This window comes from Polyodon spathula, chromosome 52 (genome assembly GCF_017654505.1).
Source record: "Polyodon spathula isolate WHYD16114869_AA chromosome 52, ASM1765450v1, whole genome shotgun sequence".
NCBI lineage: Eukaryota > Metazoa > Chordata > Actinopteri > Acipenseriformes > Polyodontidae > Polyodon > Polyodon spathula.
In genome coordinates this window covers 1546807-1570838 of record NC_054585.1, presented here as the reverse complement: position 1 = coordinate 1570838, position 24032 = coordinate 1546807, and the positions used below count along the sequence as shown (strand labels likewise).

General features: G+C 38.7%; 1 protein-coding gene across 2 annotated transcripts; it reads left to right on the top strand.

The window, feature by feature from the left end:
- Positions 1-821: 821 nt before the first annotated feature.
- On the top strand, positions 822-23266 carry LOC121307043 (ubiquitin-related modifier 1-like). 2 transcript variants are annotated; one of them, XM_041239120.1, is made up of 5 exons: positions 991-1087; positions 6314-6384; positions 18664-18745; positions 21076-21124; positions 22179-23266. In XM_041239120.1, the coding sequence occupies exons 1-5, from the start codon at positions 1053-1055 to the stop codon at positions 22245-22247; spliced, it is 306 nt and encodes a 101-aa protein (XP_041095054.1). In that variant the 5' UTR covers positions 991-1052; the 3' UTR covers positions 22248-23266. The 2 variants fall into 2 exon arrangements, with proteins under 2 accessions (XP_041095055.1, XP_041095054.1); XM_041239121.1 differs by lacking the exons at positions 21076-21124; positions 22179-23266 and having other exon boundaries at positions 822-1087; positions 6314-6458; positions 18664-18746.
- Positions 23267-24032: the final 766 nt, after the last annotated feature.

The following is a 24032-nucleotide window of genomic DNA, read 5'->3' as shown; positions in this document are numbered from 1 at the left end:
GTGGCTCCATCGGGTAGGGGGGCTTCCTGCGTGCCATTCTGTCGGCCGTGGCTTTGGGGGCCCGGCTAATCCTTTATTTTCATTGAGTTTAACCCGGGCAGTGCCCCCGGGGTCGGACGCTCACTGATCTTGCCTTGACACCCTATTACCACATGAATGGACGCCTGCAAAGGGCAGAGGCGCTGTATGCTCCATCCCGACAGAAGGCCAGAGATTTGCAATTCAAAAAGCGCTCAAGAAAACACTCACGCCGGGCTAGGAGAGAGGGAGAGGAATGCATTTGAAAAAGACGGGGGGAGAAAGGAAGGAGGGGGTTGAAGGATAGTGACAGAGGGAGAGGAAAGAGAGGAATGTTGAAGGAGAGGGGAGGTAGTTTTCCATAAACTAAAAGGTATTTAGAACATTTTTAATTATGGTGCCGCTGCCTTTTTTCAAGAAGTACCAAACAACACCAACTGACAACGTTGCACCTGTCTCAGATGTCATTCCTGCCTTTAAGAGAAGCAGGACTACACTTACCAGCATGCATTGGGTTGTGAGTTGAAAGGCCTGATCTATCCCAAGATGTTTCTGTGAACACAGAGCCATATGGTCACCTTAAAATGTTATCATTATACAAAAATACCATTTTGAAATCCCTTATTTATGAATTATTCTAATTGTGAGTTATAACAGAAGTTGTATATGCTCTTGCTCCAGCAAGTGCTAACAGGAATATAACAGAGGGGTATAACGTCAGGTTTAAGGTAAGTGTCCCTACAGCTAACACAATTATAGGGAATGTAAACAAAGTGGTCTGTCAACAAGGCAACTTCCTTCTAGAAGGAATACACAGAACACCGTAATAGGGTGGACGATTTTAGTCTGACGTTCATACCAAGAGAGGGGTGAGTCATACCTGTTTTAAAATTACATTCCATTGTGGGACACTGGCGCTTTAAATTTAAACACCCGAGCCTCTGCGCAGAGGAATGACATCTTGTCAGGAGACGGAAGGGGAGCCTCGTTTCCAATGTTGGTGTGTGAGGAAGTCGCCTGGATACCGAACAAACATGGCTGCGCCCATAGACTTGCACCTGGAGTTCGGGTGAGCAAATATTTTTTTCACAAAAAGATCCCTTTTGATTAATGATGTCTTCGTTTCCTTAGAAAACTCGACAGGAAACTATAGTTTGTTGTTTTGTTGCACGTGTAGTTACCGCTATAGAGATGTTTTCAGGGAACTCGCGGATGCTTGCTGACAGCGAATAGGACTTTCGAGATGCAAGTTAATGAAATCTGTTGATATAAAATAAGAAAGTATCCTTACAGCCGATATCAAATTGAATTCTACATCACGTTTTGGTTCTGGTTCAGGAGAGAGTTCTTAGTGGTCTCTCTTTAAAACAAGGAAACAAAAATCGAATTGATTAGTACAGTTTTAAAATAATTGAAATATATATGGAAAGAAAATACATGGATTCTGGAACAACATTGCTACGTTTGCGTTACAAATAAGTATGTGTCTAGGGCTTCCAGATGGAGAAAGGGGACATTTTCTTCAATTCATTTAATCTGTAGCGACTCTGAAGACGTTAAAATAACTGTATATAATTAACACCGTCATACTTTTAAAGGTAAATATTGAGAGTCCACTGTGCCAGTGATTCAGTCCATATGATCAATTGGACTGAAATACAGACTAGAAAAACCTGATTGCAGCGCACCAAACAGATGATCCCGGTAATTGATTTAACTGATCGGAACAAGTTAGTGTTCGACCGATATGAAGACTCGCCTACAGCCTCGCCCAACAGTTTTGAATCGCCCTGTAGAATTAACACACGTTGCTTCATAAAGTCGAAAAAAACCTGCTGAATAATGTTACATTAATATATTAAATTAGATACCGTTTTGAAGTTTAATATACTTAACAAAGAACTGACAAATTGAAAAATGTGACATTTAGAAATCAAACATGAAACACTGTACTACTGTTAATTATGTATTCCGGTAGACTTTTGTGATGTAATTTCTTCGATTACATGATAAATGAAATGTCTAAATTATGTTCATATTTATTTATTTATTTATTTAATATAAATTCTAGGTGATGCAGAGCATTTGTCCATAGCTGTATAAATCCTTCTTTACAAATCCGATATGAGGCAATCAGTGTCCCATACATAGGGCCTATATAAAGGACCCCTGTACAAAAAGAAACACATTTTTGTTACATCAGACATTTTTAAGTAAAAAAAAAAAAAATATTGTGCAAGACTTTATTTTCTGCCGAACGTGACGGACAGAAGAAATGTACACAATAAAGTTTTCACGTGTAGTCATTTCAGAGGGAAAATGCTTGGGAAGAGCAAGCGTACCGAGTTAGTCTAACCTTCACAGTACTGAATTTAATCCACTTGAACAGGATCATCACCGATCTGATTTGGTACGCTGCTGTAATCGGGATCTTGTTTAATGTGATTTAGCAGCTGATCTACCTGTGATGATTAACTTCTGGTACACTGCAATCAGGATATGGAGGTCAGGTGTACTAAATTAGTCTAATCAAGTGGACTAAACCTGCTTAATTCACTACTATGTAACTGAATCTGACTTGTCACCTTTACTGTGTGAAATCAGGGATCACACATGCACACCAGATCAGAATGTGAGTGACACTGTGTTTACACAAAAGTGTGTGCTACATATGTTAGTGTATGTCCAACCATGACACAACACCACATTATATCTCTGTTATACAGTGGTCCATGAAACATAACTGAGTGTTGTTTTAACTAAACAAATTCAGGGAGAAGTTGTGATGTTTTCATGGCCTTATAATGTTGCTATATAGTTTTTTGCTCTAGGGACAGTAATACCACACCCTTCACTATCACAGAAGGTGGTTTATACTGTCCTGCCACCCAGAAGTTAATCAAATGCATTATCAGCATTAAATACTGTCCCATGAGGGTTATTTGGGTAAATGAGAGCCTAGGTTGATCAGAATTTATAACTAAATGTTTGGGAGTAGGGCAAGTTTGTGTTCTTTTAGAATCTGAATATTATTATTTTCAAGTTCTAAACGTTATGCAATTCCCTTGGGATCACAGTGGTGAAATTCTAATCTGATCAAAAGATTCTGAAGTAAACTCAGAGTACACATACTGTACTACTAAGACGACTAATACTTCCACGACAAGGGTTACTCGACCCCTTGTATCAAATAAATAGTCCATCAAATTGGGCATACAGCTTCTGTTTTGTATGCACACGACGCCTGCCCATGCACAGTGCACATGTAAGCTAGGTATATACCATCAACCACAAATGGAGGAAACACCTACCCCGAACGTGGAGCACTTGAGCTGGAATGACTGTAATACTAGGACTACTGCTAGTAATACCACTAGCCGCGCTAATCTGAGGAGTGCTTGTTGTGCACACAAGTGAAAGCCAGGATTGTCCTGATTGCTATTCCAAAACTTTAGCATTCTTTAGAAATCCATGCTGCCTGAGAGAGAGCTTTCACTTTTACTAATTAAACCCAGTACATCACAGCAAACGACAGCAGCTTAAGTGTGCGGGGAGGGATCTTTAGGATTCCTCAGCATGTTCTATTAAACCCCCACCCCCTGCAGTTAAAGGGCAAACCTGTTATTTTACAAGGCTTTGTTACAGAAAAGTAGGGTTAAAGAAGATTGAGGGAGGTCCATCCCCCCCCCCCCCTTTGAAGAGATTCTGCAAAACGGGGAGGAACTGTCCTTGTGTATTCTCTATTGTTTATTGGACTATTACTAGGGTCTATCCCTTGATGGATTTAAAGTGATCATTTAAGTGTTAGCCTAATCCCTTCTTTAAATACAGTATTAAAATTATTTGGATATTGAATTTTAAATGAGTCCATGAAAGGGCAAGAAGGCATTTATACCAGTAGTACCAGGGACTTTCATACCCAGGACTGACTTATAAATAGATAGTTGATCCCTTGAAGATATCCAGGTGAACCATTTTTGAAATGATTTTAAAAAAAAAAAAAAAGTCAATTTCACATCAGTAATTCTCATGTTTATGGTCCTGTTTTAATTTATTTTAATAAAATTTAATTTCAAAAGCTTATGACTGAAGAGTCAAGTAAGTCTTATGAAATAATTCTATGTCTTGCCCGTCATGCGATTCCATGTAGCTCTTTTGTGTCAAATAAGACAGAAGCACCTGTTTTAGCTAACATGTATTTCAGTATTTCCATTTGAGTAAGTTCTAGTTTCCACCATGCTAGGAAGCTCCCAGTTTGCATGGCTTACTTTTTGTAGTGTGTTACTGTTTCACATCTCGGGTCATTTCACCTTCAGTGTGCTCTGGATCAAGGTGTGTTAGTTATTAGGGGAACCAGCCGGTTGGTTAATGACAGGAAAGAAGGCGTTGAAGGGATGAGGACAATTATACTGTCTGAGCAAAATGACCTAGGAAGTGCACTGCTACCTAAAACAAAGCATACAAACTGTGCTGTCTTATTATGGTTATAGGAGATACACATTCTGTTTTTAAATAAAAATGCATGATTGCTAAAGCCTGTGTTCCTATTAAAACTGGACATGAGAGCTACAAATATAGCACATTAAAGTGCACAACAGGTTAAATTGATGTCTATTTTACTTGCTCTAACCCCTTTAGGAAGTTAAGCCTCACCCCTGCCATGGCTAAATCCATAGCAGACTCCCATACCTCCTGTGATGAAGGCACCAATGGCATGCTGTTGTCTTTTGTTATAGAAACAGGATGTTTTCTTAATGATTATGCTGTCCCTTTGTTCTTTCAACTCGTTCATTCTAGAAGCCACATTTCTCCAGTAACTAATAGTAAGCAGTTTAAATTTACAGCTTATGAGTGTTAATAATTGATAGTTTAGCAAACAGCTGCATGCTGTGGCTTAATGTGCATCTGTGGGGCGATGGGGGTTCTCAATAGACACCCTGTAGCCATTGAATTGGATAGGCCTACAACAGTATGTTCTCGCTTGAAAAAACACATTCTATAATGTATAGCAATGTTACAAAAACTTCAGGAAGGTAAATATTAAAGACTTCAGGTATAGTTGCGACACCCAAACTATGGGTATGGCAATGAGAATGTTTAACTGATTAAATTAGATTGTTTTTGTTGTTTTTCAGTTTAATTTTAAATTCTATTTCTGACGAAGCCTTGCATAGTTAAAACAAACCCCTAAACCCACAATGGATTCTCTGTTTAACAATATCTATTTTGTAAAATTTGTTGTGTATACAAGTTACTGATTATAGTTGGTATATACTGTAGAGCAAAACAAGTTTGTTTCATTATATACCTACATCTATAATTATACCAGGGTTTGATTATGTTTTGCATGACAAAATGATCCATTACTTCTAAGCTGTTCAGACAGCCATTCACTTTACTGTGTGGTTGGTCCAGCCACCCTGGCTAGAATGAGCCATGTCACAGTAAAGCAATCGCACATAGAGGATTTTACTGCAGCGACCGTTCAACATGTTCATTAATGGAAATCCAGGGATTGGGCTTTCGCTGCGGGCTGCAGTTACGATGCAGTCTTTATTTGCTCTTTATTCCTCTTAATCCCAGCATCCTCCTCTCCCACGTTTGTGCCTCAATGGAGATTATTGCATAGCTGGCAAAGGGGGATTGATCTCAGCCCCTGACCCCAGGTCACCTCTAAATGCAGACCAATGCATGTTGATGTGGGATAAATGGACACACACAAGCTGGGAGGGTTCAGTGGAAATCCAGCAGTCATGGAGATCTGTTGGGTTAAGTGGAACCCAGGCATTCATTGTGCATCACTGTCACCAAAGGTCAGGGACAGCTTTGGGAGAAGATGGGATGGGCCCAACACGTTGGATACACAGTGCTTTGCCATGATGTAATCATTTTAGTCTACAACCATACAACAAAGACCTTGAGAAAGTCTTCTAGTCAAAACGTCTATCAAAGAATTGTATATGGTTCTTTCAGTAGTACTATATATAGAACCATTGAGTGTTTTATAATCCATGCCACCTTGGAATCAGATCTTCTTTGATCTCAAGAGATTTGGTTTGGTCAGTGCATGGATGGTAGACCCCCCAAGGAACATCAGATGTGGGGTGACCTGTTTGTGAAGCATTAGTGTGTAAATAGTTATATAGGACTGCATTACATTTACATATTGCAGTGCTTTATAAAAGTGATCCATGATGGCATAAGCTGTCTTCTGCATTCTCTAATGCTTTGATGCATAGAAATGTGAAGACATTACCAATTTTAGTAGTGATGTAATTGATGCTTTCTCTTGCAGAGGTGGAGCTGAACTGCTGTTTGGAGGTGTTAAGGACTACCATGTGAAGTTGCCAAGCCAGTCTGAGCCCTGTAAGTATTCCATTCTCAGCCGAGTGGAGTGCACAGGGTGCAGACAATTTATTGGGAGCTATTTAGCAACAAAAGTAAGTTCATTATCTGAATATAAAATGGAGAGAAAGATGTATTTGTGTTTGTAACAAACAATGGCATCATAGTGTGTGCTGACTAGTTGGTGCATGTGTATCCCAGCTTGCAACTGCACCGGTCTATAGTGGCCATCAAACTTGCATAAGATGGATTGCATAGGTGACTGAACCTCAATGATAACTGCCTTGGATTCCTTCAAGGAAGTTGGTTGTGGATATTGACTGGTAGGGAAAGATTACGCCTGCAAGGGGACTGCAGCATTGACTGTGTAAAGTGTCAATCAATGTGCACAATAACCCAAACACAGAATATAGGTAGCTAGTACGATATATTGACCAGTGTGGAGAGACTTAGCATTCACTAACAAATGAAGGCTTCTTTCCAGTCCGAATAGAGACATTATCCTCTGTATGGCTTTTGATTACTACACAGATTGAAAAGGTGTTTTAAAAAGGTCACAGCTGGTAAAGATCTTGCAAAACCTGGGTATGCTAACAACTGACAATATAAATGGCAATGTTGTTTCTGTTTAGTTTGTCAACAGTCATCCAAAGTATTCTGCAGCACCTTCCATTTTTTGTTTTCTGCCAGATTCTGTATACTACTAAGCAACCTAACATTGGGAAGCACCAGACTCTAGCATACGTTACCTAATGTTACCTTAGCTAATATAGTAAAATATGAGTGCTGCTCGAGATCTGTGAAACTAGCTGCCATGGCCAAATAGCCTATAGTGAGCCAGTTTTCTCTGACCCAACCCTTTACCTTTAGTTGACATGGCAGCCTGTTAAACTGACTGCTGCAAAGCAAGGGGCAAAGAGGTTTGTTCTGAAAGCCTAAATAAAGTAATGGAGTTTGATTTCCTGGTCCTGTGTGTTTATTCTAGCCTTTGCATCACCCTCCTGAGTTCAGGTTTATTCTAGCCTGGGAGTTTGCATCACCCTCCTGAGCTCAGGTTTATTCTAGCCTGGGAGTTTGCATCACCCTCCTGTGTTCAGGTTTATTTTAGCCTGGGAGTTTGCATCACCCTCCTGTGTTCAGGTTTATTCTAGCCTGGGAATTTGCATCACCCTCCTGTGTTCAGGTTTATTCTAGCTGTGGAGTTTGCATCACCCTTCCGTGATCCCAAGCGTTCCTCAGCTGATCCACACCATCTGTGAAATGAAACACAGGCTTTCAGGAAGCCAGTCACATTGGCCAGCATGTTGCACACAGCTTACACACATGTGCTCATCAACCTGCTCTCTTAAACTCTCTTTATTTGATTATAATAAGGTATCTTTGTTAATTTTTTGTTTTCAATTGTATTAATATGGATCTTCAATTGTTAATGATAAAAATTGTATTAATATGGATCCTCTGTGTAGACAAATTGCTCCAGTGATACATACATTTGATCTGTTTTATTTGAGTGATTTTACTTGGTCAAAAAACACTGGAATCACCACTAAGTGTGTATGCAATTGTACAAAAGGTTTAATTACAATTAATCTTTTTTTTTTTTTATATACTTTTACCAAAGTAATCAGTAAAACAATCATCTTATTGAAATTCAGCCCTATAATACCAGAACAAAAGCAGCTTTTTCAATACATTCTAAATCTAAAGTGATTTTAAGGTGTAACTTTTTTTATTTTATTTATTTATTTTTATTTTACCTAAATAGGCTAGGTATAGTTTTAAAAATACCTGTTATTGATCCCAGTTGTTTAGGTAATCTAGAACAAATTCTTATCTCGTAATTGGCATCTATAAATACAGAACCAAAAATAAAAAGGCTCTGATTGTCTCCCTGTGTAAATTCAGGCTAAAGTAGGTGTGTGAAAGGAGGGTGAGTGTCCCTTTGAAAGATTCACTTCTGGATTTCTATATACAGCAGTGAAAAGGGAAGGGAGTGCTGTAATGCAATACAAGGAAAATAACACAAAAAAACTCCAAACCTCCCTCCCTCTGCTTCTTTAACCTCATTAAGATGCTTTTCACACGCTCCTCAGCGCCAGCTGTTCCTTTCGGTGACAGCCCAACACAGCCACTGTTTGACGATCTCAGAACTCCGTCGCAAATCGTAGTTAAAAAGAAGCTGAGCCCCCCCACCCTCCATTTCCAGCCAATTAAACAATAGGCTGCAACTCCCTCCCAACATCTGTGAGCCCCCGTCTGCCTCCCCATTCTTTTCCTAACTGCTCCATTATGGCCGGGTATTCACTTGTAAATGGAGTCACTGATACTGCTGATGCGCCTTTTATACGCAGCTCTGGGGTCAGAGGAAAGGTAGGGCTGGGGGTGCTGCAGGGACAATTGTGTCAAAGAATTAAATCCTTTTTGTGAGCAATCATTTCGGACTGTTGCAAGGGCAAGCTAAGAACTGTGACCCCCCTATTCCACCAGCAAAGACTCAAAAAAATCCTCCCAGCGATTTCTTCTTGTTACATTTCCTTTATTCTATAGGTAGTGTGAAGGCATGTTTAGGCCCTGGAGAAAAAACAAAGTACATTTAAGTGGATACAGAGAGGTTTTATGAATTCTCAATTTTCTGTATGATGCAAAAAATCCTTTGCAAACATATTTCCCAGCAAGTTGATTAAAACAGAGTGATGCAGCGCAGGTTTGCTTCCTGGCTGTGTGAAGTAGGAGGGTCTTCGCTGAGACTCTGAACGGAGAGTTGCATTGGCAGTGGCGCTTCCATGGGTTAAGGAACCAAAGCCGACAGGGACTGTTTCTCCTCATCTCGCTACAGCAAACCCTGCTGGCCAGGCGCCCAGTGAACTCCTGCAGGGCTGGCCTTTGTCCTCCAGAAGTCGGTAGCTCGTTGACATCCGCTCTCGTGTTCCTGGGTTAAAAAGGAAGCTGGCTTTTATCATGGGAGGACACCTACTGAATCTTTGGGTCTCCTGAGCCATGTGGGAAGAAACGATTGGGCATTCCAAATTGGGAGAAAATCAAGGGAAAATAATAATTGGACACACCTAAATAAAAAAGATGTATTATTGTTTACTTGCCTATATATATAATGGATGTTCCTGACATCACAAACGCCACCTCTGTTTAATTGAAAATTCTGTCCTCCACGTTATAGGTTATGGTGGTTTTCTTTAATTACAGTGATAGCTGTGATTTGGTATTTACTGCTGTGTTAGTGGACCTGTGCGGCCCCTCTGATGTGCTGCAGATATTTTGGTTCTTTGCTTGCTAGGTTCAAAGTAAACTGCTGACTCCTGGTACCTAACATTACAGCACAGGAAATGAAGCGTTGTATTTAGAGAATAAGCTGCATTAAAGTAAAAAACAACAAAAATAACTGAATGTTGCTAATGCTAATAAGAAATAAGCATACATTTCTAATCATTGTTTCTCACTTTAACGTACAAGAGTAAAGTCGGTATGCGTTATTTGTAAAGCTTAGCCTTCTTGCAAGTCTAGATGAACTAGAGTACAAAAGAAATAAGTCTGGCAGCCCTTCTGATCTTTTTTGTAGGATTTAATTCAATAATGTGTCTTTGAACTCCAGACAGTGTGAGTCTGATGTTAAAAGTTTGGTAACTTATGTTGTGTAAATCATGAATTAATAAAGCCCTGAAAGTCGAAAAGCAAATGGTGGTTTGTGAATAGTTACATACCAAACCAAATTACTCAGTCTTAAATGAATACATAAATTAAACAAATTAGGTATCCTTGTGGCATCCTCTAAATGTGATCTATAATTTATTTTGCCTTCTAAAAAGACTTTCTGGAGTTTCATCACTGCCATTATTATTATTACATCATTCATCATTGTTGAATTAAAGACAAGCATTGAATTAACAGAACTGACAGAAGGCATACGTGTCTTTGTCTATCCATCAACAGTCCAGCGCACCTTTGACCGTTGTTCCATAGTCCAATTTCTGTGTTCTTGTGCATATGTTAGCCTTTTAGTCTTGTTCCCCTTTCTTAACAGAGGTATTCTTACTGCAACACATCCTTTAAGTTCTACTTTTTAAGAGTGACCTTTATACTGTTCATGTTGATGGACAACGACACCTGTGCCTTTTGCCAGTTCTGTTGTCAATTCAACGGTTGTCTTCTTTCTATTCCTTAAGGATATTATCCTCAAGTATTGGTCATCCTTGTTAGTCAGCTTCATTGGTCTTCCAGTCCTGGGTTTGTCAATTACAGATGATGTTTCTCTGCACTTGTCTGATTGTGCTTCAGATACCACACCTTGAAAATCGAGAGATGCAAGCTATTTCACTCAATGTTTTTCCTTCTTTGTGCAAGGCAAGGTTGTTATAATAGTAGAAAACACTAGTGGAGGCTTTGAGTAAATTGTTGATGCTCATAGTGTATCACAGTATAAAAATGCAACCTGTGTAAGACTTTTGCACAGCAGTGTGTGTGTGTGTGTGTGTATATAAATATAAATATAATAAAAATGTGTGTGTGGCAGAGTAGGGGGAGGAAGAGGAAAAAAGTAGTCAGGGAGAAAACAAGGACTGCATTTCCCAGAATGCCACGGGACTGCAGGAAATAAGCACCTGAGGCTGATTAAAGCTTGCATAAAGGAAAGGGAAACCCTGCAGTTGAGGCTGACGGAGAAGCAGCCATATGCAGCCAGGCTGAAGAAGCACAAGCCAGCTGCTGAAGAGAACTTTGTGGTCAAAAAAGGTGTGCCGACCAGCACAGTAGTTAGGATGGAGCAAAGCAGTGTGTGTATAGATATATATGTATGTATGTATGTGTGTGTGTATATATATATATATATATATATATATATATATATATATATATATATATATATATATATATATATATATATATATATATATATATATATATATATATATATATATATATATATATATATATTTATTTATTTATTTATATATATTAGATATGACATGACCCACACTAAAAGGGTCTTTCTAGGAATCGCGTAGCAGACCTATTTGGTTTTTGTATTAACACCTATCAGGAGACATAATATAAGAGACTCTAGAATCTTAATTCAATATTAAAGTTAATCTTAATTTAAATTTAAAATTAGGTCTTATTATAAATTTTGAAGTCCGGTTTAAGATGTTTGTGTTTTAATGAAAGGTTTTTAAACATACTTCATGTATTTTCCTTGAGAAACTATATAAAATAGGTAGTACAAGAAAAAAATAAATAAATAAATGATTTAAAAAATAAAAAAAATCAAGTGATTGTTAAATTGCAGTTTAAATCATTGATTTAAATCTACTTGATTTAAATCAGCCAACCCTGGTGTGGACAAATCATTTATCTGAAGACTGTCCTGCATGTGGGCAAACAATTTATGTAAAATTCCACATCCAGATATCTACTTTAATGAACAATCCCCAGTGCATATCTTAGACACTAATGGGTAGTGCCTATAACCGTGGCCTTTCACATGACTAAGAAACAAGTCATTTTTTTATGAACTGAGAGAGTGGGATCTGAAGTGGACTTTGCCTCATGTTGTAGTAAGGGTATATGCTTGTGTCATGGTAGTAGTTGCTGTGGTAAGGATAAATCCCAAATACTTTGAATGCAAAATACTGTACACATTTACAAGGGGTGACTATATCTGGCTGGTGTAGATGTAAAATATTACCAGTGTTTTGCCCAACCAGCATGACTTGGTATCTTGTATTTCTTTTACATATTGATTAAAAATGTAAAACAATGCTAGTTGGCCTCTGCTTTTTGCTTATTTATTTCATGTTTTCTATTCTAATAGGCAAGGCAAAAAAAGTCTCATAGTAAAAGGTATTTAGCTAAAGTAATATATTGAAATATTTAGCCAGTTGCTACAAAGAGAGCATCTTAACCAGAAGGTTATAGAATGAGTGCTTTTTTAGATCCACAATGTGCTAGAAGTCCATTCTTTGTAACCTCTACCCTTGTAACCTGGTGGGAACGGGAGGGTGAAAGGGATTAGTTGACATTTTACCTCCTGCCCCCTCCCTCCCACCATCCCAAACCCGAGTGCAGAACAAAGGGTTGCCTCTGCTGTAGTGATGACGTCTCCACAGCAACCTGGCCACAATAGGTGACCGCTATGAGGAATGTGGGAGGGGGTATTGAGGGACTCGGCCTGAGAGTATGACCTTGGCCGATTTGTGGACAGAATGGTCAGTGACAAATGACAGACTATTGGTGTGTGGCGCTCAGCATCCAGGTCAGATGGGGAGACATGGAGAGGGGCTGCACGAATAATCAACAAGGAGAAAGCCATGATCTTTATTCCAAACCTCTTTATGATTAATGACAGTATCCCCTCCACCGCCCTTCCAGAAAAAAGAATCAGTTTCCCAATCTCAAGAAAACACCCAGCAATAATATTAATAGTAAAACAACCTTGTGTGCCCCAGCATACTCTTCAGTCTTTGAAACTGTGCTGTAAGACTCATTCTAAGCTGTTGTAAACACTGTAGCTATAGGGAATGCAATCATATTTTAAAAAATTAATGAAGGAAAGAAACGGCCTCTTGTAGCGCTGTATCATAGAAATTGTTAAATCACGTTTTCTTAATTGAGGAGTCTCTGTTAAAGGGTTAGGAGGGTTTATTTCTTTTTAAACTGTGTTGTCTCTAAGTTTCACCTTGGTGTTAGCCGTCAGCATTTTACTCTTTATTATTGAAAAACAATATCTGCTTGTAAAGGATTCCATCTTAACCACAAAAAACTTTCAATAGTTCACATGTTCTATTAATAGAGGATTAGCCATGTTGACAGTACATTGTACCACCACTATGCTTAGAAATAATGTTTTGGGACTATAATAGATTGTAAAAAAAAAAAAAAAAAAAAAAAAAATCAGACATGTTGTAAAGCACACACTTCAATGCATTAAAAAGTCCCAGCTAAAATACTTGAACAACTTCTCAGCCAGCAGCGCTAAGGCAGCAGCCTGGTTTTCCTTTCTGTTTAACTGTGTATTGTAACTGGATCCTTTTATTAATATATACATATATTAATACATATTATTTGTATTAAAAAATAACAAACTTTATCAGTACAGAAAACATTGTCGTCATACAAGCACACTGTTTAATATAACCACTATTTTATTTTTTTATTTTTTTATTTTTTAAAGGGTGGCCTTAAAACCTGGTTTAGGTCTGTCTTAAATGCAAAGCTCCTTTTTAAAATCTGCACAAGCCCCGTCTAGGGAATATGAGCGGATCTAGAATGCACTCCCACTTTCTCTAAACACACACACCCCTCCCGTCCTAATTGACCACTTTCAGTTTTGGAATCAAAGCATATCAATCCGTAAAGTCTTCATATTTATAAACAGATGGGCAATTCTGTGTTTTCTAGCGCATTTCGAAGCCCCTCCTCTGTGTCTCTTTAAATATCCAGTATTCTGGGTGCAGTGCAACACGGGGTTCTTTGTTAACAGCTCTCCTTGTCTCCAGAAAGAGAGAGATTTCTAAGTGAAAATGATGTCCTTGGTCCCTGGAGAATTAGCACTGTCTGGATTACCAGGGGGATTATTCATGCTGTCTTCAGTGTTACAAGGAACAACTTCCGGGACATTTCAGCTCTTCCTCCAAGCTGCATTGTCAGGGCCATAAGTATTGCATTATATTAACAGAATATAAAGTTATACTGTAGTGTAATGATTAACTCTCTCAACACTGCAGTGTATGTTAGATAACCACTCAGAGTATTAAATTATACGTACTCTTGCTTACTGTCCTATATAAATATGTATAATATATAATATCCCATTTAATTCACTGAAACTATATGCACTAATCATGGACTACCTAGTGTTATCACGGATAAGTGCTAATTAGGGTTTATAGATTGTTTTCGTAATCAGTACTCTAAAAATGCCACCTCTGTGCAACCTGTAGCGTATGTTGTCTAATCTGTCAGGAGTGTAAAGAGAAATCCAGTTTTAGTTAGATAATACAATAATAAGTTTTTGAAAGCCTGCACACATGACCAAATTATGTCCCCATTTGTCATGTATTATTCGAAGTAATAAAGCAATTTAAATTGCAGATTCGTACTGACATTTAGACTAGAAGACATGAACCATGCCCTGATAATTAACTGCGGCAGGCACGTCCTCTACCCATTACAGGGGAGCAAGGGTAATCGTATTGTGAACATGCTCGTTTTTTGATTACAGCTGCACTGTCCGTTCACCAGATTGTTCAGCAGAGCAGTAGATAGATGCTGAGCTGGGTTCCTCGCCCTCTTTGTTGATAGCCTATTAGATTCTCTCACCTAATCGTTTCCTTAACAGAAGAAAATAATCTTCTTGAGTGGTTGCAATAAGAAATCTTAGTTCAGCACATTCAGTGTTTTGTTTTTTAAGACAGAACATATAGATGAATTTACCGCAAGGCCCAAGGTTACTGTTGTTGGCCTACAGCTTCACTGTCAAGTGGAATTTTACATTTTTCAAATAGACATACATACATTTGTATTTCTGTTGAGATTCTGCATTGTTCCCATATATAACATGTTCCCTGTGGAAAATTAAACTTTAAACAACCCAAACACATTTTTGCTGTTTTAAAAAAAAACAAAAAACAAAAAAAAAACACTTCACTATTTAAATCCCAAGTAACTTGAAACACCTTTTCATTTGTAGCATTTCCACTCGTCTCCTGATCATTGTCGTGTTGATGGGCTGTTTTTTAAGCCGTCTGTGGTGGTAAAGAATAGGAAGGCTAGATAACATACTTGTGTGTAGGGTGGGTTCATAAATTATTCACTTGGGCAAAAATGTAAGTTAAAATAAAACCTCTGTAGCATTTCCTTTTCTTTGGGGGAAGGATTTGTTGCCCATGTAACCCTAATCAAACCAAACCACTCAGTCACTTAATATATTGGTATCCCTGAATAAATAAGTGTATCCTTAATAAATAAATAAATAGACAAAGATTTTAATAAGCAATATTATTAATCACATTGAAAGTTGGACCACCTATTTCAGTTCTGATTGTGTTCCTTTAGGTGGTAAAGAAAGATTGTAATGAAACAGCATTGTGTAAATCTATAGCACCAGAAATGATTCAGATATTTGCAGTATCCATACTATATTGAACTATGGTCTGATTTCAATTCTGTATTTAAAAAAAAATCAAATAATGACCAGTAACAAACAATAACGGCTTGACAGTAGAAGGTATGCCTAAACCAGTGTTAAAGGACACATGTAAAGGGTAGTCACCCATAATACTGGCTACAGCCTGAGTTAGGGTAATGTTCAGTGTGGACTTATTTTCTATTAAAACTGAATCTGCATTTTCCAAAAGGGAGCAGGACCCCCCCCTTCTTGTTTTAGTTTTTCGAATTCTGGACAGCAGAGGCCAGAAAACAGCCAGATGTTCTGCAACCCCCCGGCCTGCACCATAAACGCACACACACATGAGAACAGAAATCAATTGTATGAAGGGCAGCACAGGGTGTGTGCCGCAACACTTTCTCTCTTTCATACTCTTGCTATATTCTCTCTCTCTCTCTCTCTCTCTGTCTCTCTTGCCATTCTCGTCTCTGTCCACAGTACAGAGGAACAAACTGGCTGGAACTGGCAGGCACAGGGTGGGGGAGCAGCCGCAGTTACAGCCTCACTCTTGTCTTCCAGTGCAAGGCTGTGTACAGTGCTGACGCACACACACAGAAGCTGTGTATAGTTCTGGCTCAGATGGCGTGCTGGTTGACACTCGCACACAGACACGTATAGAAGTTGTGTCTATATAGTGTCAGGTGATATATGCATAGAAGCACTCGCAAAACCAGTGTCAGCTCTCAGCAGACTGGCAGACTCGCGCATGCATACAAAATCGTTACACTGGTGATGGCATTACCTGGTACGTGGAAGAAGTTGATTACATTATATATGGTCATTTGTCATACATCAATGTATTGCAAAACATTTTTGAATGAATTTTGACCAGAAGATGGTGGCACAATGAATTTAAGTAGAACATTTGTATTGTGCATGCATTAAGCAATGCATCGATGAGTACATTTTGTTCCTTTATTTCATTCTTTGTTGTTGTGGTATTTAGGAAAAATCACAGAACTATCAATTCCAATGTATCGTGAATTGTCCTGCTTTGGTTACCACATACTTCAGTAGTTTCATCGTTTTCTATGGCATTCAAGTTTTACGGCTCCCTGAGGTTCGATGTGACCCCCTTTCCTGAAATATGCTGGCTGTGTATGGCTGTTATTTTGAACACAGACTTCTAAGGTAGCAACCTCCTTGAACATAAAATCTTTTTAAGCCTATGTTTCTAAATAATTGCATAAATCTGATCTTGTGGGCACTTCCATTTGCTGTGTTGATCTCACATGCAGGGTTAAGAGAGAACATAATTTTGGATTTTCATTTTACAAAATATATGTTACTATACGAGGTTAGAATGCCTGCTGCAATAGCCTTTGGAAGACAGTTCTATCTGCAGAACTTGTTTTCGGGTATATGGCTGTTACATGGATTTCTGTCAAACTGTTTAAATGAGACCTACTAAGTGAATGGACATGCAGAGCAGGTAAGATCTATAGAATTAGTTTAGTGTCTATTACACCTTGAAGTATAGTGAAGACCAAACAGCAACATGTGAAAAACGAAAGCGAAGAAACAAGAACCGAAACAAGCACCCAATAATGCATCTAAAAAAACACCCGAAAAAAGCAACCAAATAATACATGTCTCAGGGTACAGCCGCCCCTATGTTTACTTGTAGTGTTGTTGTTGTTATTTATTTATTAATTTAAATGTATTGAGTGAATAACTTGTTTTATTATTATTGTTATTTTGTTTGGCAGGGAAGGAGTTAAAAACCTTCCCTGTCAGAAAAACTTGTGTGGAATGTGGCTTTTTTCAAATTGGCTAATTGTTTGCAAATTTGAGGACAGCCGCATCAATATAAACAGCTGGCTGTCCGAGTTAAGAGGAACGAGAGAGAGAGAGAGAGATCGCACAGTAAGGTAAAACGATTGTTATCCGGCTGGCTGCATTCCAGCAAATATTTGTTTTATTTGTCAGTTTACTGTTTGTTTTGTTCAAGCTGCCTTTTGTTTTGTGTTTAGTGTTTTGTGTTCAATTTAATAAAAACGAGTGCATTTGCATCTCACCCCACAGTACTTGTGCCGTGAGTATTTCCTGGTCTGGTCTGATGTCACGCACCAAGCCATCCTGTCACATACATATAAAAAACAAGTAAACCTGTAATACATGTAAAATACAAAGCAGATGGCAGAACTAACTGCCAGAAAATAATCAGCTGCCACAATTAAATGTTACGATGATGGTAGCAGTTTATTACTGCTCATAACAAATAAAACATCTGATTCGTGTTTGTATTCTTCTGGTGGTTTGGGGTGGTGATTGTGTATTCTGTATAGCACCAAATATAACAGGTATTCCATCTTCTCGACTGTATAATACAAACATACAGTTAACATTCAAAATGTTTGCTGGGATGTGGGGACGCTCACATTGCCACCACAGCCCTGTTGATGGAGAGGACTGTAGTCTCCACTGCTGCTAGTCCAGCACTTTCCATGAGCTGCAAAATTGATTAATACAACAGGTTAGGCACTGCAATCTCCTGTACAAATAATTCTAAATATAACTTCTTATTTACAACACACAAACACACTCAGAAGCACGCTATTATAAGAATCACTCATCCAATTTTAATGAAACTTACCATGGCCATTTGTAAGATCAGTTCTGGTCTTGATACTTGGAAACTATTTGTCCAGTTTTGATGAGATTATGCATTGGCTTAGCTAGTAAAGGCATTGTATTGGAAATCGCTCGTCTGATTTAGTTGAGCCTGTGTGTGCATAAACATTTGTTTGTTTAACAATGCAGGCAAATCTCACAAGTGTGGCATGTCTTTAAAAGGCTAATGTAAGGTACCTGCAGTATTGGTAATCCAAGGTGTTCTCCCGTGCAAGTACTGTCTTTCTAAGTTACCAAGATTGGGCAAACTCAAAGTGGTACGGTTGCATCTTTTAAAAAGTGTAAAATGCTGTGGGATGTATGTTAATTTAATGGACCCTTCTGTTTCATATACTGGGGTGTAGGTCATGGAGGTGATGCTGCATTTCTTAGATGGTACTGGTATGCAGTATGTGGAAGGGGGATATGTGTCTACTGCCATGTCTTGTTAATAGTAGAATTTCTGTACTGTTGTTTTTCTTGTTAATTATAATAATACTTGTATTTTTTAGGGAACGTGAAGCAGCTACTGGCTTGGATTAAAACTAACCTACTGAAAGAAAGACCAGAACTGTTTATCCAGGGTGACACAGTGTAAGTGTTTTATATATAGTTTGCTTTTCGCTAGTGCACATTCTGCACGGGATAAAAAAAAGCCTTTCATAAAATATGGTCAGTGAGTGTGTTGATAAAAGTGGCCAAATGTCCATTATTTAGCACATCTTTAAAAAAACATGCCATAGGTTCTGTTATCTCTGCAGAAAAAAAACAAAACAAAGAAAAAATATGCAGTGTGGAGACCCCCATGATTAAAAAAGGGGTTTACATTGAAATCCATCGCCCCATTCTGCTTGGTAAAATGCAAGGCTGAGAGACAGACCTCCCCTTCATCTATAGCTTACTCTGGAAAGTTGCATTCTGTGCACATTCAGGTTCATGATTATCTTATCCATTCATCATAGCATTTACCTGCTTGTCTATTTTCCTCTTTATATATCACAGCCCATGAAGTAGCATACTCTCTCCTTCTCCTTGTCAGCGCAGGCAGAAGGAAATGGTCTAAACTAAATAAAACTTCTGTCATGGCGGTAGTCTGCAATGGAAATGTATTAAATCACACCGGGAATGCTGGGCAATGTACTCCATTTTTAAGAGTGGAGAATTGGGTTTCTGTTTTATTTTTTTACATAGTTGTACTTTCTCGTAACTGCCCCACTCATTTCCTGTTTATCTCTCTGTGACCCAGATAGACATGTTCTTGTTTAACAGGTTTAATCACATCTTAAAAACGTTTAATAGTCCAGGAAAAATCAACAAAAATCAAGTGGGGATTACTGACAATATTTTACTGGAAACCCCCATATACTTGATGATTTCAGCATGGGTTTGCTAATTATTGTTAGATTAAAATAATAATACGAAGTGAATGTTTGTGTTTTAATCCCCTGCTTTTGCATTGGAAGGGTGGAAGCCTTCACGGGTAAACAGTGGGGGGGGGGGGTTAATTCCATCCCTGCTGAATACATGTGCAGAATGGGGCTGGGTCTTGATTGAATGATTGATCATTAAGTCTCAGCCACATGGTATAAAAGCAGGAGAAATACTTTGGGGGGGAGGGAGTTAGGTAGTGTAACTCTATGAAACTGCATTTTGTTTGTATCTGTTCATTGAAGGCAAATTGCCCAGCCAGGCAGCAGTGTTTGTGTACGCTTGTTTGTTTGTTTTTTGGCCAAAAGATTCAAACAAAATATACAAACAAAAAAAAAACACCCCCCACACTATTTACCCATGCAGCCTTCCGCCCTGCCACAGTATCCTCTGTGTTTGTGTGTGTTCTGTAGAGACTCTTGAGCTGTTTGTCTTTGTGTGCGTGTTTGCCTTGTGTGTGAGTTTTGTGTCTGATTAAGTGGTGGTTTTCCTGAGAGGCCCGGATTGTGTCTGATCACAGAGGGGATTCCCTTTTCAGAAGCAGGGGAAGCAGAGGCAGCAGCCCGGAGCACTGCGCTGCAGGAATTCCACTGTCCACCTGACTGACTCCCCCCGCACGCCCCTCTCAAACCATATCATTCGGCAGCACGAAATCTAAAATATGAAGCCGTTTGTCAGGTTTTAAAAGATTCAAATGCAGAAAGGGATGAAAAGAAGACCACATGCACTGTGAAGGCTGACGAAATGGCTTCAGCATTCAACACAGACACACAACGCTGTCAAGTGTGCCATCTCGTTTAAAATGGAGACAATTACAGCCTGCAGGAGATCAAATGGGACTTCCTCCAGCTCCAATCATTAGCTGATATCGTCATCCAATTTTTTGTTCTTGTTCTCTGCCTCTTTAGCTAGGCCAGCTCTAAATTAGTAGTGCTGATAATATTTCAACGGTTATGTGACCAGCCCCTTTCTCCCTCCCCAATGTAATTACTGTAAGCATTAGACCCTTATTAGCAGGAATTACCCTGTGCTAAACGACCACACTGGGAAGGGAATATCGCATTAGGTGAAGTTAGAAAAGCAAGGTAATGCTTGCCAAACTAGGATTTCCCACAGTCGTGTGCAGTTTTGCGCTAGGATATAATTCCTTGGGGTCTGTTTATAACATTTTTTAATTGTTTAGCCTTCTGTGACAAAAGAGGTATTGGTCCAAATAAGGACACCTAGGCTGATGCAACACAGAGTGTATCACCGTGCTTGTTATTGAATAGCATCATGTGTCATGGTTTGATGGGTTCTTTATTGCATAGAAATTCGACGGAAATATATTGGGTTTCTTTTGTTAGTACATTTGAATTGCTGATGTTTACTATATTAGTATTATCGCTTTGTTTTATTTCTATAAAGCGTGTACCAGTGCCATGTAATATCCCCAGTGCCTTGATATTGGATTGAGAGATGATGGTGCTGATGTACAGCGTGCTCGTGTTTTTCAGGAGACCTGGCATTCTCGTGCTGATCAATGATGCAGACTGGGAGCTCATGGTTAGTATCACTTGTGCATGTCTACCTGCCCTAGTACTGCACAGTTCACATTTAATTATCATTTCAGATGCCCTGGTTGGTGAAAGACTTTAGTCCTGTTACAGTCAATCTGTGAGTAGTTGAAATATGAGATTGATTCTCATACAGAAATGTTGTTTTTTGTTTCATTACTGCTTTGAAGGTGTGTGGAAGCACTGTTTTGTGAATGTTAGTGATCTGATAGCACATGCTAGTCAAGCATAGGTCCAGTGTTGGTTTCCTCAGAAAGCTTTGACTATGTGCCTCAATATTTAATAGTAATCCCTGACTCTTTGAAAAGTCTTTTCAGGGTGTAAGCTTTTTATAGTAATCGTGTACAAACACATCTTTCCCTTTGTGATATTCTTTCTGTTTCACATGCTACATGCTGTTTCCCACGCTGCAGTTTCATGCAGGTTAGCTTCTTCACATGCTTCTTCACATTTGTCTCCAGTGGAACTCACAGAAATTAGCAATTTTACACAAATTGTGTTTACCCTGTCAAAGACATTGTTTTTATACACCTCCTTCTCTGTCTTGTGCTTTCGTTTGCATTCAGTAACTACTGGAAGCGAGTCTGAGTTATTTTGCATGTGTGTAATATACTCTGTTGAGATCCATCGCAGATGCCAAGACAAAATAGGAAAGTGAAGCAAATCCAAATTGATATTGCAGATAGAGCTGCTCTGTGCATGTTGTTGATGCTGTGGAACATGCCTCCACCTTGCAAAGATCAGTCTGTTTCCACTGCTGTGACTATCATCTGGAAGAACATTAGAAGAGCTTGACCCCTGACTTGCACCCTGACAGCCAAAATCGATATAAAAGTAAACTAGTCCATTCCATTATGCAGTATTAAGATGTAAACTGATTTTAAAGTATTGCCTGTGGATATTCTTGGTTGTTGGATAACATACCAAGCAACTGCTGACTCGCCTTTTCCAGGGCATTTATTCTAGTGCATTTACAAACATATTATTGCTCATGAGAATCAAGAAATCCATCATATTAACCATATTTTCTGTTACTACTGTAGGGCGAACTGGACTACATGCTTGAAGACCAGGACAACGTGGTTTTCATCTCTACACTGCATGGAGGCTAGGACAGCCAGACAGTGTGCACTAAGGACTGAGCTCACTAGTTACTTCAAGGCATCTCTGCCCCTTTGTGTCAAATTAAAGCAGGTGCTTTTCAAAGAAACACCTCGCTCTTCATCCCCTCTCTTGTTCATACACAAATGATTCAACCCAGTAAGCAGGGGGATTACAGGTAGAGTTTGAGAGTACTGTAGGATTAAAGGACAGCAACCCATATTGTGATCTTTAAATGTAATAATCCCCCCATCCCCCACACACTCTGCTGTTGGAAGGAGGCAGTGAGAGTGGGATTCTTGGAGGATCACTGTGCTCTGCAGTGAAGGAATTCAGACAGGTGACCTGATAGTGACACTGATCTGGTTGCTCTCTTTACTGCAACATGTTGCCTTTTTTACTTTGTTTTTTAAGATACTATTTAGGAAGATATTGTATATATCCCTGCACATAAAATAAACTTATGATGATTTTAAATGGAAAAATGAATTCATTAAAGCTTGCTGTTATTTGGAATCTGGTATCTGTTGTTCATTAGGTCTGCAAGGTCTTAAGATTCATACGCCTCCTTCTATTGCCATGTCTGCCGGCCCTTCTTGCTTTGTTACAAACACAGATTCCTGCTTAATGGTGAGGATTGGTTAATTACCATTCATTTGTATTTTTAAAGCCCTTTGCTTGGGCACTACTGACAGATTCTATGGGCTGATCTAAAGATAATCAGTGGGCAGGTGCTTTGTTGATAGGAACAGTCTCCATTCTGCATAACAGACTTGGTTTCCCTGTACCTCACATTGACTGTGTTATGGAAGGGGTTCCATAGGGTTGTAAGGTGGTGGTGGCGTATTTATTTTGTATTATTTATAAAATGCTCAGCCGATAGTATATTTATTAGGGCTGTCATTTGATTACAATTTTTGATCGCTTAATTTAAGGCCAATAGTTGATTAATTGGTAGATTAATCCATCCACATTTTTAATAAAAGTAATGATCTTATAGCAGCTGTCTAAATTAACAGAATAAAAAATAAAAAAGTGGGAATTTGGTGTTTTAAAAGCATTTTTATTATTTTACTTTTTTAGTAAATGTAACAAATTTTCACAGAACAACTGTTCATTCAGGCCGCTGTCACTCACATACCTGCATTTCCCATTATAGCTACGTACTTGGCTTCCTGTGCTTCTCCTTTTTATTGCATCTAGCAAAACCTGAGACACCGAAGATTTTAACAAGTCATTCTGAATCTTGTTAGAGGTACCCGAGAATACTGTGGCTATTGACAAGTGATTGCTTAACATGCTGTCATAGAAAGTATCAGAGAAAGTAATTCCACATAACTACCTCTATTTGAGGAATGGGTGCCTTCATCGTGCCCTCTGAAAGCCAGTTCTTGCTTGCTCATTGTGATGTCTCGTATCCCTGCACTTCTGCTCATCCAAAGGTTTTGAGTGTTACAGTGGTTTGTAATTGACTTTGGGAATACTCATGTTTTTGTGTTGATTTCATTAGATATCCTTACAATGCTGTAGCCAGTGCTGTTCCATATCTCTTTACTGTACTGAACAAAACACAGTTCCAGCAGTATATATTTTTTTAATTGACAGCTGCTGATAAGCCACAGATAATTTAAATGTTTGAAGTGGCGAGTATGTCCCTCCCCTTCCTGTGTCGGTTCGGGTATTTGTGGTATATCGTTCCTTTTTTAAACAATCTCCAATTTTTTCTGAGAAAGTTCTGCTTGAAAATTGATTCCTTACCAACGCCGTTGTCTGATGACATTTTTTTATTTGTAAAA

Excerpts from the sequence above, each read along its gene's own strand:
- LOC121307043 (XM_041239120.1), top strand. The coding sequence starts at position 1,053 with ATGGCTGCGCCCATAGACTTGCACCTGGAGTTCGG. Across the intron at positions 1,088-6,313 it reads GACTTGCACCTGGAGTTCGG|AGGTGGAGCTGAACTGCTGT; the intron begins GTGAGCAAATAT and ends TTTCTCTTGCAG. Across the intron at positions 6,385-18,663 it reads GCCAAGCCAGTCTGAGCCCT|GGAACGTGAAGCAGCTACTG; the intron begins GTAAGTATTCCA and ends TGTATTTTTTAG.